The 19032-nt window shown below is 37.6% G+C and overlaps 1 protein-coding gene across 3 annotated transcripts in view; it reads left to right on the forward strand.

Moving 5' to 3' along the window:
• Nucleotides 1-19032, forward strand: part of b3glcta (beta 3-glucosyltransferase a) — a 104445-nt gene that overhangs the window by 22356 nt on the left and 63057 nt on the right. For all 3 annotated transcript variants that reach the window (XM_058744668.1, XM_058744666.1, XM_058744667.1), the window contains exon 3: nucleotides 18475-18514. In XM_058744668.1, the coding sequence (XP_058600651.1) occupies nucleotides 18475-18514 (40 nt within the window). The remainder of the gene's footprint in view (nucleotides 1-18474; nucleotides 18515-19032) is intronic.

Here is a 19032-nt window from a genome sequence, read left to right on the forward strand (position 1 = left end):
ATTTATATAGGACACCACGGACATGTTGTCTGAGTGAATCAGCATATGGCGTCCTATTAGGTCTGGCAGAAAAAAACGGCAGGCTCGACATACTGCTAGCATTTCCAAGCAGTTGATGTGGAGGCCGTTCTCCGCTTCCGACCAATGGCCAAAGGTCGGTTTGCCTTCGCACAGCGCCCCCAACCTGTGTTGGAGGCGTCTGTCGTGACAACCTTCCTGTTGCAGACCATTCCCATAGCCACGCCCTTCTCCATCCATCGTGGGTTCTTCCAGGGGGCCAGGGCTGTCACACAGGCCTGGCTCACCCTGATATGCAGGCGTCAGTGACGCCATGCGTGGGGAGGAACCCGTGGTTTCAACCAGCGTTGGCGGGGCCGCATGCGAACAGTTGGCCAGAACAAGAACACTCTCCAGGAGGTAGGTGTATGTGTGTCAAAGTCAACAATCAAGAGAAGACTTCACCAGAGTGAATACAGAGGGTTCACCACAAGATGTAAACCATTGGGGAGCCTCAAAAACAGGAAGGCCAGATTAGAGTTTGCCAAACGACATCTAAAAAAGCCTTCACAGTTCTGGAACAACATCCTATGGACAGATGAGACCAAAAGTGAAGCATGGTGGTGGTAGTGTCATGGCGTGGGCATGTATGGCTGCCAGTGGAACTGGTTCTCTTGTATTTATTGATGATGTGACGGCTGACTAAAGCAGGATGCAGGATGAATTCTGAAGTGTTTCGGGCAATATTATCTGCTCATATTCAGCCAAATGCTTCAGAACTCATTGGACGGCGCTTCACAGTGCAGATGGACAATGACCCAAAGCATACTGCAAAAGCAACCAAAGAGTTTTTGAAGGGAAAGAAGTGGACTGTTATGCAATGGCCAAGTCAATCACCTGACCTGAATCCGATTGAGCATGCATTTCACTTGCTGAAGACAAAACTGAAGGGAAAATGCCCCAAGAACAAGCAGGAACTGAAGACGGTTGCAGTAGAGGCCTGGCAGAGCATCACCAGGGATGAAACCCAGCGTCTGGTGATGTCTATGCGTTCCAGACTTCAGGCTGTAATTGACTGCAAAGGATTTGCAACCAAGTATTTAAAAAGTGAAAGTTTGATTTATGATTATTATTCTGTCCCATTACTTTTGGTCCCTTAACAAGTGGGAGGCACATATGCAAACTGTTGTAATTCCTACACCGTTCACCTGATTTGGATGTAATTAAATCAAATTAAAGCTGGCAGTCTGCAGTTAAAGCACATCTTGTTCGTTTCATTTGAAATCCATTGTGGTGGTGTATAGAGCCAAAAATGTTAGAATTGTCGATGTCCCAATATTTATGGACCTGACTGTATATATTTAAAAATCTAAAAATGATATAAACTGATTGGTCTCCACCACATCACTCAAACTGAACTGTTTTAAGTAAAAAATATATTGCAAAATGACAGTCATATCCCAGCAGAAACATCAAATATGTTATAATGTGTGTCTATGGGAGTGTGTGTGCCCTGTGTGTGTTTGTGCGTGTGTGTCTGTGAGTGTTCTCTGCACTGGGGTAATTCTGTAGTCTCAACCCTTCGTTTTGGTATAAATCTTTACTGGATTGTGCCAGATTTTGTATATATAAAAAAATCAAATATAATAAAAACCCTGTTCATTCCGAATATTCCATTCATTCCTATGCAAGTGTGACAAAAGTCAAGGATCCTTGAACCATAACGATCAACACACAATTTTTAAAAATTCTTTAAAAATAATTTTCGGGTCAAAACGACCTGAGGGATGGATGAGGGTTTTGTAGTGTCTGTTCTCTAACTGAACTAAAAGATTATTAGTACTATAAAAAAATCAAAACGACGTTGGGGGCAGTGCCACGGTGGGCAAGTGACGGAGCCGGTGTTGAAGCTTAATAAAGCCCCGTTCACACCAAGGACGATAACTATAAAGATAACTTGTACTTATTTAAACAATGCCTGAGACTTGGTGTTACAAGCACTTCGTTTGTCGGATTGCCTCTTCAAGATGAATCGCTTTATGTATTCCCCAATTGTAAGTCACTTTGGATAAAAGCGTCTGCAAAATGACTGAATGTAAATGTAAATAACTGTATTAGCGTCCACACCAGCCAACGATATCATCTGTTTATTCTATGCGCACTCGTGTCTGCCGCTTTAAATTCTCCAGCTCAGCAGGATGGATTCTGATTGGATGTCAATGTTTGTATCGTTCATCAGCTGGAAAAAATCGTTCTGAAAGTGATTTCAACGATATTGTTTCTCTGTGCTTTTATCGTTATAGTTGTGGTGTGGACTCTGCTATTCTTTAATATTAAAAACGATTTTTAGAACTATATCTTTATAGTTATCTTTATTGTTCTCGTGCTTGGTGTGAACGGGCCTTAACACCAGTAACATCTCCAACAGCGATGCAGCAAGGCTAAAGGACCATCCTAGTATTTTTGTTTTAATATTTATTATTTCCATTTTTAGTTTGTTACATTTATCAACCCAATTGTGCCCAAATTTTTCTGAATGGTTTCATGCATATAGCTGTGTTATCCTATGTGAACATATTCTGCATTTATTTTCCCCATGTTTTTTTTTTTTTTTCTTGAAAATCGTATTTGAATGGGCAAATATGTTGTATGCACCCCTTCAATGTCAAATTTGAATAGGAGAACATTTGGCTTCTAACTCAAAATAAGTGCTTTCAACAGATCAATCTTTATTCATGAAAGAATTTATTATGTATAAAGGTCGAAGAACATTTGATGCAAACCCAAAAAATCTGCATGTAGATCATAATCTCTTGAATATGAATACACGACAAACAACAAATCCATTTGTCTTAAAAGTGGTGGAACATAGTGCAGAACAAATTGCAGCCATTAAGTTGCCCCAACTGGCCATTGTGTATCAAAAATTAAAATTAAAATAAATATATAAAAATACATAAATATGTACAGTTCCCTCCAATAATATTGGCACCCTTGGTAAATATAAGCAAAGGCGGCTATGAAAATAAATCTGCATCCTTTTGATATTTCATTCAAAAATTCACAAAATTCTAACCTATCACTGAAGTAAAACAACAACAGAATCTCTCCAGATCCTTGTTTTGGATTATTGTCCTGATGGAAGATCCAACCATGACCCATTATAAGATTTCTAACAGAGGCAGTCAGGTTTAGATTTTTATTTTTTTTAATCAGTTAGCATTTATAATCCTGTGGAACAGAAAGTCATGGCTGGACGATTTCATGCTCCTAGTCACCAGGGTGAGCTAAAAAAAAATGTAAATATGAATGGGAATATACTTCAGAGATATTTTACTCATAAGAATTTCTAGGGGTGCCAATAATTGTGGCCAACATGCACTGGAGAAAAAAAAACATTTCGTCATAAGATTTTCTCTCCACTTTCATTTGTTTTACTTCAATTGTTTTTGTGAATTTTTTGAATGAAAAATCAAAAACATAAACAATGCAGATTTATTTTCACAGCGGCCTTTGCTCAAATTTACCAAGGGTGCCAATATTAGTGGAGGGCACTGTACATCTGAAGAAAATGTGAGTGGTGCTTTCCCTGGGAAAACTCAGCACTAGGCACTAATAGTAACTCTAATCATTTTAGCATCATGTTAACAACATGCTAACAACATGTTAACACAACTAAATTTTAAAACAAAATTAGCATGATTAACATTTTGCTAGCATGATTTTAACATGTTTTAAACAAGCTGTTAATGTGATTAGCATGATGCTAGCAACATACTAACATGTTAGAAATGATTAGCATGTTGCTAACAAGCTGTTTTTAACAAGGTAACATGAGTAGCATTATGCTAGCAACAGTATACCCCCATTTCCCCATGATATATGTTATATGTACTTACAAGTCACTTGGACTTTTGACTAAGTATTCAAAAAACTATAGATCTCTTGTAAGATTTGTTTTGTTTGGATGATTCTAGAGACCTTCATGATTATGTAGATGTATACAAGTCAACAAAAAATACTTATTAGTAACATGAAAATGACCTTTCTTTGGGATGGTTTGCCTTTGCCATGCTTCCTGAAAATAGGAGTAGGAAGTTGACAGCCTATGTGACAGAAAGGAAGTGAATACCTTTTTTCCCCCTTGAAATCCTTTATTTGATTGTTAGCTTGCATGTCATTGAGACATCAAACATGGATAACATCTAGAAAAATACTTACAAACGGAAAATGACAACTATAAACTGCGGCAACTATAGTTGCCGGTGGGCTTAAATGACAATAATTTAAGTAATGTATATTATTATAATAATGAATACAATATACATACAATTCGTACATATTTATTTAATTTCATTACTTTTTTAACTATTGTTAAACAAATATGACACCATTTAGCACCACATAGTCATTTTTGAGGTAGAATTTCTTGAAACAGAAAGTTGTATCTCATTTGTTGGAGTTCCTGCTTTAGCTAATGACTTGCCCTGATGAATGATTGATATGATTGCATTATAGCAGTCAGGTTTGGCATGTCATCTCAATGACACTGTTGCAAACTTTAATGTGTTAGAAAATAATTTGTCAAGCTAAAAGTGAAAATGCTGTCTTATACAGTTTCTTGTGACTTTCTTTCTTGTGTTACGAGTCACCACTGTGTTAAGATGCATTTTTTAAATATAAAGGTATCCTAGTGTTGGGTTGCAGGTAAAGTGCTTTTTTACTTAATGAAAGTAATTCTTTTGGAAATTTTTTATTTCATAATACCTATGCAGTTCACGTGACAGCATGTCTGTACAAGACAGTGGTTGCATGCAAATGATGTTGTTGGGTCATATAGTCCTTGCTCTTGGATACAGGTCAGGGATTACAATTTGGCTTGAAATATGGAGAAAAACCCGCAAACCTGCAAATCATGTGATTTACAGCACAACAAACAGCTCATAAAAGATATACCAAGGTGCAGTTTTCATCTTCAACTTTTCAATCTTGCATGACCTTTTCTGTCAACCTTTTTCTCAATAACTGGCTGCATTGGTCATGCAGCTCGAGAAACGGCGCTGGACTCGGAATCTCAATGGCTCAGGGAACAGAGGGCAAATGAGACTCGACAGGTCACTGGTGTGTGCTGGAATACTCTCCCATATATCACGAGAACCAAGAGAGCGAACCAGCGTTGGCCTGTATGGAAAAAAAATGATAGGTGAGTCCAATCAAGGATGTTTCAGAAGATTCCCTTGATTGAATTGCTCTTGGAAGACGAGCACGCATATTAAACCCAACTCCAATTAAGCTTGGCCCTGTAATTTCAAGCAGCCTTGCCCATGTGAAACGACTGGTGATTCATTTTACCTCTTCAAACAGGTTCAGTCCTGTCAGTGCTGGTTTAGCTGAAGGATATCGAGAGCTAGCTGGCAAATGTCACTCAAGCTACTTGCTGCTGCTTGCAATCTCGGCGTGGTTGCACTGGCAGTTCTGGGCTTCGCCATCTGTGCTGAACTGTCCTTTCTGATGATCTCTCCGAATCCCGCAGGAGAGTGTTTTTGACGTACTTGGAAGCAATGGGAATGGTGAAGGAATGGTGCTTTTCTGGGCTTGCATGGTTCCTTTCCTGCAGAAGGATGAGAAACGGCCATCATGAGGGATTATTTTGAGACCTGTTGCTCAGATCAGGCATTAACGGAGAGAAACTGGCTTTTTACAAATGAGCTTTGTGACAACAATTCCTTAAACTACAGGGTATGGATGGGAAGTTAATTCTGACCCTGCCATTGGTCATTGAATTGGTTCATTAACGGCTGTATTAGCAGCAAAACGGATTCCCGGCAGCCTTGAGTTTTTTGTTGAATTTATGATTTTCTTGTATGATCTTATAAAGCAAGGAAAAAGATTTTATGATTCCCACATGTGTCTTGTGCTTCTTATTTGATATTCTTAGCACTGCCCACATGCAGCCGTTCTCTTCTGGGTGCATTGTTTTTGTCTCTTATGTCCCCAGTGTACCACATGTTGGTGGGTAGAGTTTGTCCTTCATTCCTTTTCGGTTTCGTCTTGGACTATAATTTTCTGTGTGTTTGCAGGAAAAATAAACCTTCCTTAGGTCTCTAAATTGAAATAATGTTTTGTTTTTTGTTTTTCTTCTTCTTTGTAATAAAGCATTTATTAATTAATTTATTCTTAAAATGAATTGAATTTCTAGTTTTTATCATTTATAATCGCTTTAGTATTTTTACTTTTTTATCTGTCAGAAGAGTGTTTAGTTTTTTTTTTTTTTTTTTTTAGTTTAAGTTTATTTTGCACAAGGGTAAATAGGTGCAATAAAAACACAACAAACAAAAAAATAATAAATAATAAATAATACAATCCATATACTGTGCAGGGAGAGACAGAAAACCCAAAAGGCTTATTTAGAGCCTCTACCTAAACAATGAAAAACAAATAAACTCATAAAACTAAAAGAAAAAGTAGATTACAAAAACAAATATATAAATACAAATTAATTACAACATATGTCAAAAAAAGAAAAAATATAATATACTCAAAACAAACCATCTATAATACATAAAATACAAGATAATTTTTTACAAAACAGCATTTAAATGATCCTTTATTCTTCTTTTATAACATATTAAAGAGGAACATTTTTTTGCTAGATGAGATAAATCATTCCATAATTTAATACCCCTAAATCTTATCAAGTATTGACCTCTACAAGTGAGAACTTTAGGAAAATGAAAATTTGAAGATTGATGAGTTAAATAACTATGAACCAGTGCATTTACTTTAAAATACATTCTAAATTGCTCTGGAATGTTAGCCTCACTTGAATATGTCTTATACATAAAAACACATATTTGAAAAGTATTAATATCATAAATGGTAAGAACCTGAAGTTTATGAAATAAAGAAACCGATGAAGTATATTTGTTTGATCGGGTTGCAATCCTAACAAAAAATGTTCTAAGAGTAGTAGGAAAAGTACTCGCCAAACAATATTACAATATGAAAGATACGGGTAAATTAAACTATGATAAAGCATGTGAAGACACTCTGCAGTAACAAGATGCCTAACCCTCCTTATTATACCAGTAGATTTATGTATTTTTCTGCTCACGTAATCAGCCTGTTCTCTCCAACTTAGTTTCATTAACAAACACTCCCAAAAATTTAGTACTTGACACTTGAGGCACCTCAATAGACTCCATAATAATTTTTGATAAATCCTTTGGGTATATTTTTTTACCACTAAAAATAATAAAACTTGATTTCATTATTTAACCCTTTCGCACGTGAGTTTAAAATATTCTAGCTGAGCCCCAGGCGTGAGTTTTTTTAGGCGACCGTTATTTTAGAACTTATAGCCTTATTGTTTCCATGGTGACGCGTCATGCTTGTCATGTGACACACCGCAGCTGTAATAGCGCTGTATGACACATGGATTGCTTTTATTTCGTTTTTCCTTTTTTTTATTATTAATATTCACAAACATACTCGCTATATTATTAAATATCTGATATTCCGATTCTGAAATATGTGCAAGTAAATGTGTTTGGTTGTTTAAACACGTTTATAATGATCGTGTTAGTTGATCTATACCGGGTGATGGGCGCCGCCATGTTTGCTCACGCTGAATCCAGCTGTGGGATTTACAACACGTAAATTCATCCTCTCCTCCCGAAATACGTTAAAATAAGTCTCCAGTAAACCGGGAGAAGAGCAGAGTAAACTTTATTGTTACCTACACTATGTGTATATGATATCAATAAAACATGTCGTCAGATTATATTTGTAAGGATCATTATTGCTGCTTCCATAGACATCAGCGCATATTTTACAAACTATAAATGTATGGCTTTGCTAGTACTTATTTAAGATTTCAGACATTTAAATACACATAAGCATTATATGGTTGAAAACACTGAATAAGTGATAATATTACAAGCGCTCGCGCGTCTGATCTGGCTCCGCGCCAGAAAGCAGATTTGAATTTCAGCAGTTGATGACGTGACTCACTGAAAGTTCTAATCACACCGGTGTGATCGGCTGGTCCCTGGAGCGTACAAGACTGATCACACCGGTGTGATCGTACGCGTTAAAGGGTTAAAGATAATTTGTTTGAATTAAACCAATTTGCATAAGCAAGTAAACCATCATTTGCATTCTTAATCAATGAATTGAAATTTGAGTGAGAGAGAACTAAGGTAGTATCGTCAGCAAACATTACTGGAGTAAGAATATTTGAAACATTCGATAGATCATTTATATAAATAAGAAATAGTAATGGTCCAAGTATGGACCCCTGAGGAACCCCACGGAATAGGCTTGCTTTGCTAGAATAGCAGCCCTTATAACAAACAAACTGTCTTCTATTAAAAATATAATTCATTAACCATTTATATGTAAAATCACGAAAACCATATTTATACAACTTATCTAATAAAATGTAATGATTAACTGTATCAAAAGCTTTTGACAAATCTAAAAAAATACTATAAGCAAATTCTTGATTTTCCAGACTTGATTTTCTGATTTTCTTTGATTTTCCTTGATTTTCCAAATTCTTGTTTGACACAGATTCAACTCGTCACCTCATTAGTAGAGACTTTCAGACCTGAAGTAGTTGTGACAAAATACGATGCATGTCAGATCCACGTCACACTCTAAAAAATCCTATGGGATATGATTTTTTCAGTGTTTGGGTAGTTTTTGTGTTATCCAGCTCCTGGGTCAAATGCAGTGATGGGAATAACGGCGTTATAAATAAATGGCGTTACTAACGGCGTTATTTTTTTCAGTAACGAGTAATCAAACTAATTGCTGTCTCCCCCGTTACAACGCCGTTACCGTTATTGACAATAAAATGTGGCGTTATTATATATTATTAGAATTTAATTTTTCAGTTCATCTGAATGGATGCGCAGTGTAGCTGTATTTGACGTACCATAAACTCTAGTGTGAAGGCGCACGACTCGCCGTCTTTTTCTCTCACATACATGCACGCAAAGAAAGATACAGAGCAAGGGAGTCTTTCATAACATGCAGAATTGACGCGCTACATGTAAACGGTATTCTTTGTTGTATTTTCCTGTCAAAATAACGGGGTTCCTTTGGAATTCTTCAGCTTTTAAGAACTGCCGGTTTGTCTGGTAGTGGGCGGAGCTAATGCGCAAACGACAATCTCATTGGCTGGCAGTCACCTATTATCGTCCCTGTTTTGATTTCAGCAAATCAATTCGAGCAAACGCAGACAACTGATTAATATTCATGAACCCAGCAGCTCATTAATCCTTAGTGCGTTTTATATTGATGACAAATATGCATTCATACTTGGTTATTCTAATTACTAAAGTTCTATCATCACATAATATTAAATTATCATAATATTATATTATAATGCTTGACTGACTGATACTAAGTGTCAGTAGATACATGGTGTAGATTAATGTACAATGTTTTATAATAAAAAATTATTCTCTTTAGTGTCCATTTCATTAATTTAACATTTAATATTGGGGGCATCCAAAGTTATTTGACATTTGAACATTTTTTTTAAAGTAACGCAATAGTTACTTTTCCTGGTAATTAGTTACTTTTATAATGATGTAACTCAGTTACTAACTCAGTTACTATTTGTGAAAAGTAACTAGTAACTATAACTAATTACTTTTTTAAAGTAACGTGCCCAACACTGATCAAATGTAACAACCCAATGTTTGGGTAGTTTTTGTTTTACTCAGATCCTGGGTCAGAAGTAACCCAGCGGTTGAGTTATTTATCGCGGGGTTTTTGCTTCTCTTCACGGGAGAGCAGTTCTAAGCACCATTGAATTGATGCATTCTTTGGGTAAAATACAGGTTTGTGTACATTTTATTACAGATATTTGATTAACGGTGGAACAGAATAACAGAGACTGGTCGATTGGGCTACATGTGAATTACTTCTGTTTAATGTTTAATTTTTACTTATAATGTTTGTTAAACGAGTTTAAATATAGGCAATATGTATAGCTTATTAAAAACAATATACAATGCTTTAAATTATAAATAAAGGAAAATAAAGGAAGTTATCATGCAAACCAGTGGTTGTGTGGAGTATTTTAGAAATGTTTAGAGGATTGAAGTTAATCTGTAAACATTATTGAATGTATGAAGTAAAAAACAAGATAGTAATAAAGTAAATGAATAAACCCATTTGCTGGGTTAAATAAACAACCCAATTTGCTGGATAAAATTAACCCAACATGGGTTCTGTCCTATATTTACCCAGCCCTTGGGTTAAAAACAACCCAAATTGAGATTCATCTACAGTGGGTACGGAAAGTATTCAGACCCCCTTCAATTTTTCACTCTTTGTTATATTGCAGCCATTTGTTAATTTTTTTTTTCCTCATTAATGTACACACAGCACCCCATATTGACAGAAAAAACACAGTGGAAGGAAAAAGTGTGGAAGAAAAAGATGCACAACAAACCGAGAGAAACGCACTTCATGCTTCCTCCTGCTGACCAGCTTTTTAAAGATGCTGATTTCATTTTCCAGCAGGATTTGACACCTGCCCACACTGCCAAAAGCACCAAAAGTTGGTTAAATGACCATGGTGTTGGTGTGCTTGACTGGCCAGCAAACTCACCAGACCTGAACCCCATAGAGAATCTATGGGGTATTGTCAAGAGGAAAATGAGAAACAAGAGACCAAAAAATGCAGATGAGCTGAAGGCCACTGTCAAAGAAACCTGGGCTTCCATACCACCTCAGCAGTGCCACAAACTGATCACCTCCATGCCACGCCGAATTGAGTCAGTAATTAAAGCAAAAGGAGCCCCTACCAAGTTTTGAGCACATATACAGTAAATGAACATACTTTCCAGAAGGCCACCAATTCACTAAAAATGTTTTTTTTTTTATTGGTCTTATGAAGTATTCTAATTTGTTGAGATAGTGAATTGGTGGGTTTTTGTTAAATGTGAGCCAAAATCATCACAGTTAAAAGAACCAAAGACTTTCAGTCTGTGTGCACTGAATTTATTTAATACACGAGTTTCACAATTTGAGTTGAATTACTGAAATAAATGAACTTTTACACGACATTCTAATTTATTGAGATGCAACTGTGTGTGTGTGTGTGTGTGTGTGTGTATATATGTGTAATTTTGCTGTCCCCTCAAAATAACTCAACACAGCCATTAATGTCTAAACCGCTGGCCACAAAAGTGAGTACACCCCTAAGTGAAAATGTCCAAATTGGGCCCAAAGTGTCAATATTTTGTGTGGCCACCATTATTTTCCAGCACTGTCTTAACCCTCTTGGGCATGGAGTTCACCAGAGCTTCACAGGTTGCCACTGGAGTCTTCTTCCATTCCTCCATGACGACATCACAGAGCTGGTGGATGTTGGAGACCTTGCGCTCCTCCACCTTCCGTTTGAGCATGCCCCACAGATGCGCAATAGGGTTTAGGTCTGGAGACATGCTTGGCCAGTCCATCACCTTTACCCTCAACTTCTTTAGCAAGGCAGTGGTCGTCTTGGAGGTGTGTTTGGGGTCGTTATCATGTTGGAATACTGCCCTGCGGCCCAGTCTCCGAATGGAGGGGATCATGCTCATTTGAAAAAACAACCTCTTCAGTTTGCCTACAGAGCAAACAGGTCTGTGGACGATGTAGTCAACATGGGACTGCATTATGTTCTGCAACATCTAGACAGACCAGGACTTATGTGTGGATCCTGTTTGTGGACTTCAGCTCAGCCTTTAACACTATGATTCAAACCTCCAAACCTCCTCCAGCCCAAACTAACTCAGCTCTCCGTGCCCACCTCCGTCTGTCAGTGGATCAACAGCTTCCTGACAGACAGGCAGGAGCTAGTGAGGCTGGGAAAATACACATCCAGCACCCGTACAATCAGCACTGGAGCTCCTCAGGGCTGCGTTCTCTCCCCACTGCTCTTCTCCCTCTACACCAACGACTGCACATCTAAAGACACCACACTTATCGGCCTCATTCAGGACGGTGATGAGTCTGCCTACAGACAGGAGGTTAAGGAGCTGGCTGTCTGGTGCAGTCTTAACAACCTGGAGCTCAACACGCTCAAAACAGTGGAGATGATTGTGGACCTTCAGAAGAAACCCCCCTGCACTCCCCCCACTCACCATCATGAACAGCACTGTGACTGCAGTGGAATCATTCAGGTTCCTGGGCACCACCATCTCCCAGGACCTGAAGTGGGACACTCACATAGACTCCATTGTTAAAAAGGCCCAGCAGAGGTTGTACTTCCTTTGCCAGCTGAGGAAGTTAAACCCGCCACAGGAGCTGCTGAAACAGTTCTACTCCGCCATCATTGAATCCGTCCTCTGCATTTCAATAACTGTCTGATTCAGTTCATCTACCAAATCTGACCTCAGAAGACTACAGAGGGTAGTCCGGACTTCTGAGCGAATCATTGGTATAACCCTCCCTACTCTCCAAGAACTGTACTTATCCAGAGTGAGCAAAAGGGCTGGCAAAATCACTCTGGACCCCTCACATCCAGCATACTCCCTCTTTGAACTGCTGCCGTCTGGGTCGATGCTACAGAGCTCTGAGCACCAGAACGGCCAGGCACAGGAACAGTTTCTTCCCTCAGGCAATCCATCTCATGATCACCTGACAATAATTGTGGAACACACACTATTTATACACTTATACACTTATTTATCTAACACACATACTTAGTCTACATTTCAATTTGCACATAATATACCTGCACATACAACTGTCTATTGTTGTATACCTGTACATACAATTGTCAATTTGTATATTTTTATTCCTTATTTACTTGTTCTCTTTTTTATTTTAATTTTATTCTTTTTATTATCTGTGTTTTTTGTTCTGTCACTGTCATTCTGTTTTACTGTAGAAGCTTCCGTCACGAAAACAAATTCCTTGTATGTGTAAACATACCTGGCAATAAAAGCTCATTCTGATTCTGATTCTGATGCTTGACTGTAGGCAAGACACACTTGTCTTTGTACTCCTCACCTGGTTGCCGCTACACACGCTTGACTCCATCTGAACCAAATAAGTTTATCTTGGTCTCATCAGACCACAGGACATGGTTCCAGTAATCCATGTCCTTAGTCTGCTTGTCTTTCTTGTGCATCATCTTTAGAAGAGGCTTCCTTCTGGGATGACAGCCATGCAGACCAATTTGCAGTGTGTGGCGTATGGTCTGAGCACTGACAGGCTGACCCCCCCCCACCCCTTCAACCTCTGTAGCAATGCTGGCAGCACTCATATATCTATTTCCCAAACACAACCTCTGGATATGAAGCTGAGCACGTGCACTCAACTTCTTTGGTCGACCATGGCGAGGCCTGTTCTGAGTGGAACCTGTCCTGTTAAACCACTGTATGGTTTTGGCCACCATGCTGCAGCTCAGTTTCAGGGTCTTGGCAATCTTCTTATAGCCTACACCATCTTTATGTAAAGCAACAATTCTTTTTTTCAGATCCTCAGAGAGTTCTTTGTCATGAGGTGCCATGTTGAACTTCCAGTGACCGGTATGAGAGCGATAACACCAAATTTAACACACCTGCTCCCCATTCACACCCTGAGAGCTTTTAACACTAATGAGTCACATGACACCGGGGAGAGAAAATGGCTAATTGGGCCCAATTTGGACATTTTCACTTAGGGGTGTTCTCACTTTTGTGGCCAGTGGTTTAGACATCAATGGCTGTGTGTTGAGTTATTTTGAGGGAACAGCAAATTTACACTGTTTACAAGCTGTACACTCACTACTTTACATTGTAGCAAAATGTCATTTCTTCAGTGTTGTCACATGAAAAGATATAATAAAATATTTACAAAAATGTGAGGGGTGTACTCACTTCTGTGAGGTACTGTATATATATATATGTGTGTGTGTAGGCCTATATATAAATAATTTTTATTTTTAAATGATTAATAATAAATTAATAAACTATTATCAGATAATTTATTTAACAATGAATATTCCCCATTTAACTAGGTATGTGTATATAGGTACAGAGATTGTAAGTGGATGATAGTGGGGTTGGGAATGTTATAATTTTACAGCAAGTAGACTTGGGATAGAATAAATATATCATGCCCACAGAAACACACTATCTGTCATTCTGTGGTAAACTTAAAGTTACTGTTGTGGGGTTTTAACGATTGAAGTGGATGAACAGGTTGTGTAATTTTAATGTGTCAGGTTTTTTTTAAAGTAGACAATAGAAGGTCAGGGTTGTGTAATCCACAAAGTAGCATGATACAGCCACCTCCGCTCTGTTGTATTTTATCTGTTATCCAGACGACAGCTGCTGCACTGGCCCATTTTCTCCTGTTTAGTCCGCTTCAGAAAGTATGTGCAAAGAAGAGGAGGAGAAACCCTTGAGCTTGACTTAAACTACAGAACCTAATTAAATCAGTGCCTTCTACCCACCCCTGGCACTGAATTAAATCAGTTCTGATGTGGTCCTTTCTGCCCATGCATAAATTTTCCTCACATTGCAATCAGATCAAAAATCTGACAGCACAAGTAGTCCGTGAAGACGTTTTGCCTGGTATCCTGTTATCCACTTTCTTCAAACAGATTTATATCGCTCCTCTGTTGATTATATGATGAAAATGAGCCTGTGAAAGGAAACATGTATATAAGTGAGAAATTTCTATGTGGATCGGAGCTGTGTGGCACAGTGTTAGGTGATCTACATCTGTGGCATGGTGGGAGGGAGAAGATGTGCACAGTTTGATCAATGGTGACATGCCTCATTTCAAATGAATATACAGAAAAAGAGAAAATGTGTTCGAACCTAATTTTTTTTTAGTGGCAGTTCACTACAGGGGTTGAATTTAGACACGCAACCTTTCATAAAGGCTTTTAACATGCTGACAGTCAATTAACCCTCTCTTAGAAGTTGCGTGACTAAATTCAGGCCCATTAAACCACAGCCTTCAAAGCAGCACTTTTATAATAAATTCACCAGCCTCGGCAATACATTTCAAGACAATTATTGTCAGATTTCAAATTCACCTGGTGTGTGCAGAGTTCCTATTATTATGCATAGTTGTTTTTTTGTTTTTTGAGGACTGTGGTAGTTTTGTGCAATTAAAGATTGTGGTTGTTATTTTGCCTACTTATTTGTTCAATATCTGTCAGTTAACCTATTGAAAGTGTGCACTTAGTATCCATTTATCCACAGAAGCACATCTGATGGTCTCTGGTGGACATAAAACAGCCTAATTATACAGGGCTTTTTGACTGACTAGTCTTTCAGACATCCCACCGACTAGTTGATTTTGAAAAGATGTAATTTTGAAAGTCCTTTGTGTGGAATGTCAAGGACCCACAGACTTTGAGAGAAAAAACAAAAAAAAATCTTGATATTTAAAGCTACAGTTCGTTTCATTTTTATTTGTCATTTAAAAGCAGGTTTATGTTAAATAAATCAGACCTGTGTGAAAAATAAATCATTTAAATAGTGTCTCATTATTCTCTGCAATCAGTTTTAGATACCAAAGAAACAGTAAAATGTGTTTAGACTTTGTGATCTGAATTTCTAGCCATTTATAAATGATAATTAATGATCTGCTTGTGATTTAGTTAACTTGTTAGTTTGGTATGGTATAAACTGTCAATATCTTTCAAATATTTGATGCCACTAATGTTGCAAGCTTTGGCAAATCCGGTGATTTAGTGATTTCATTCTAAGATGTGCTTGTTTCAACTGGGTAACTTCAGGCAAACTGATAAAACACACCTGGAAGTGCCATTCAAAGGTTTGGGATACAAAAATATTTTTAACCCTAAAAGGGGTGACATGTCATGGGGGATACAAACATTTGTAGGCCTATATGTACATATGTATATTTATAAAATATGATGCTCAAAAAAACACATTTATACCCCCAAAGGGACAGTGGATCCTGGGGGATACAAACATTAAAAATTTTAGGCTTAAAAGGGGAATGTTATTAAAAATACATTAAAGCAGTATTGTAAAACCTTAATTTTAAAGTAATTTTTTTCTGTGATGGCAAAGCTGAATTTTCAGCATCATTACTCCAGTCTCCAGTGTCACATGATCCTTCAGAAATTATTCTAATATGGTGATTTGCTGCTCAAGAATCATTTCTTATTAATATCAGTGTTGAAAACAGTTGTACTGCTTAATTTTGGTCAAAACTTTTATACATTTTTGTGCAGGATTATGTGATGAATAGAAAGATAATATTATTATAAATGCCTTTGCTGTCACTATTGATCAATTTAATGTTTAATGTGTCCTTGCTGAACAAAAATGTGCATATATATTAGTATATATTACTGACCCAAACGTCAAAATATTAGTGTATACCAAGAAATTGTTAAGTCAGGCAATCTGATTAGATCCAAATGAAGGAAGTACTGTCTTTATATGGACTATCACCAGATCTCACCACTTCTGTTAGCTGCACACTTCCATTGTGTATTTGGAGCAAGGACGGTGATGAGAAACCTGGGGTGGCGATGGTACAAGTGGAGGCGGCTGTTTAATCACAGCGAGCCCCTGTCTTTGCTTTTCCTGGTCCTTTGGGGCTTCAGAATCAATGATTTTCTCTTCAGGTTGCCGTGGATTGAACCCCTAACCGTGCCATGATTCACAACGTCACCTTGATGATTCAGCCTCTCCCTCTCACTGTAATGATGTGCCACGCTTTGCCCTGTGTAAAGATATATGACTTGTTTAAACTGTGCTCTCCGAGGGCTCCTTGGAGCTCAGGACTAGAGTAATTGTTAGCAGAGTGGTTGCAATAAATCAAAAGCCATCTCCTTTTTTCCTTGTTATCCTCTAATATACCACAATATGACTAGGGAGAGCATCGAAAATTGCTAGAATTTGCTCGCTTCTCTCGTTGAGTCCCTAAGGACATGAGATTTGAGTTGAGCGGGGAAGGCTCGTTCAAAGTTTGCAACAGGAAGTGTGATCGATTCACTCTTTCCTCCACAGTCGACTGGCAGCACTGACAGCTCTGGTGGCAGAATGAGCCTCCTAATGCCCTAATTGAGCTGAGCGCTCAGGGTTAGAACAGCATCAGCTCCGGGCACTGAAACCACACAATTCACAGGAGTTAATGGCATGGTGAATCATGATTTATTAGTTCAAACAACCCAGAGGATCCTCTCCACATTTTGTTTTTCTTTTAGAAATTTAATTGAACGGCAAATTTATGCATACAGGGAGACTTATTCTGGCTTCATGTCGGAATGATCGTATTTACGAGATTAGCATAAACGAACGACACCACAATGTCGTAATTACTATTGGGGAAACACCAGATATTCTTTGATCTGTGGTTGATGGTAATTTGTATTACTCCATAAATTGGGATTGGCTAAAGCAAGAATCACTACATACATACACACACACACACACACACACACACACACACACACACACACACACACACATATAAAAACAGAGTTCTTTATCATGTATAATTTCAAATTCAATTTGGCATAACAATGGAAAAATGTAATATATTATTTGTTTTATGTGAATATTATATGTATACAGTACATATGTTTTTCATTTTGGGGCAAATATTTGTGCTTTTATGTTCTATTATATATTAAAATAATATAATAAAAGTAAACAGAATATAAAAAAACAATTCATTTCTAAATGATCTCAAATTGATATACTCACACAATTAATAGATCTCATAGAATTTCATTTATTCTTATTACATTTTATGGTACCACTTTAGATTAGGGAACACATTCACTATTAACTAAGAGTTTTCCCTCAAACTCCTAATATGGTGCTTATTAATAGTATAGATATGAGGTAGGTTAAGGGATCTAAAATATGGTCATGCAGAATAAGGCATAAATATGTGCTTTATAAGTACTAATAAACAACCAATATGGTATGCATGCTAACAAGCAACTAGTAAGAATAGGTCCTTAACAAAAAGGTTATCCCCATTTTACTTTTTCTTTTATTAATAATAAAGGTGTTTATATTAGTTTTTGTTTTGAATTCCAGTTTTTCAATTTGTGTCAGACTTTTAGACCCCAATATATGTTAGTATTTCATTTTTGTGTTGCCTACAAAGTTATTCAAATGCAAACAAGTGAACTATTAAATTTGCCCCAGAAACCCATTTTTATAACTTAAATCGCTTGAATGAACATGACATCTGATCTTGACACTAAGAACTTCCGAGGAGGGCTTGAAGACAACATTACATGTTAAGAATAATCATTAGTTTGCAATTTAGTTGCCTGAATAGGGTGTGACTCATTTATCTCTCTCCCTTAGTGTTTAGGTGGTACTTACTGACATGCTTTAATAGTGCTGGATTGTCTTGTCAAAACTAATGATGTATTGAGTGCCTCCAGGCTGGACTTTTATTTACTTCCTGGGCCATTTGTAAACACTCCTTCTACGACTCTAATGTCATCTCTCTCTCAACTTCTCTCCTCAGATCCGTGATGCTGACAAACCTCCCTCTGAGAGTCAACTCGGTGAGTATCCAAGCAGCTCCTGTTTCCTTTCACATCCCGCGGAAGTCAACAGGATTGTGAGGAGCTTTTAAAAGACACCAAAAAACCCACAGAAATAATTCCTGTCAGAGACTTCAAATCGTATTTTAGCACCATTCCAGTGTTCTTATCATATTTAATTTGATGTTTTTTCAAACCAACTGTAAATAGCACTGATGCCTCATCTAAAGAGAAAATGATAAGGTTTATTTTAGATGGCTTCAGTCGGCGCCGCTCTCAGTGCAGCAGGATTAGATTTTAGGGCACGGCTAATTGATTTGGGTCACTGTTTGCAGTGTGCTGTACGTGTGTTTGATATTTTAGTGGAGTGAAGCGAATGAGGGTAATCCGGTATGACGTATTGGAATGAACAGATCGAAGGGGTTTATTATAATACTCATACTTCCAGCTCGCTCACAATTGCCACGTTAAAACATCCGAACAGAAGGTGCGAAATGATTTAGGTGAAAAGAATGACCTCTACATTCTAGTAACCATTA

This window comes from Onychostoma macrolepis, chromosome 15, assembly GCF_012432095.1.
Source record: "Onychostoma macrolepis isolate SWU-2019 chromosome 15, ASM1243209v1, whole genome shotgun sequence".
In the NCBI taxonomy this organism is placed as follows: domain Eukaryota; kingdom Metazoa; phylum Chordata; class Actinopteri; order Cypriniformes; family Cyprinidae; genus Onychostoma; species Onychostoma macrolepis.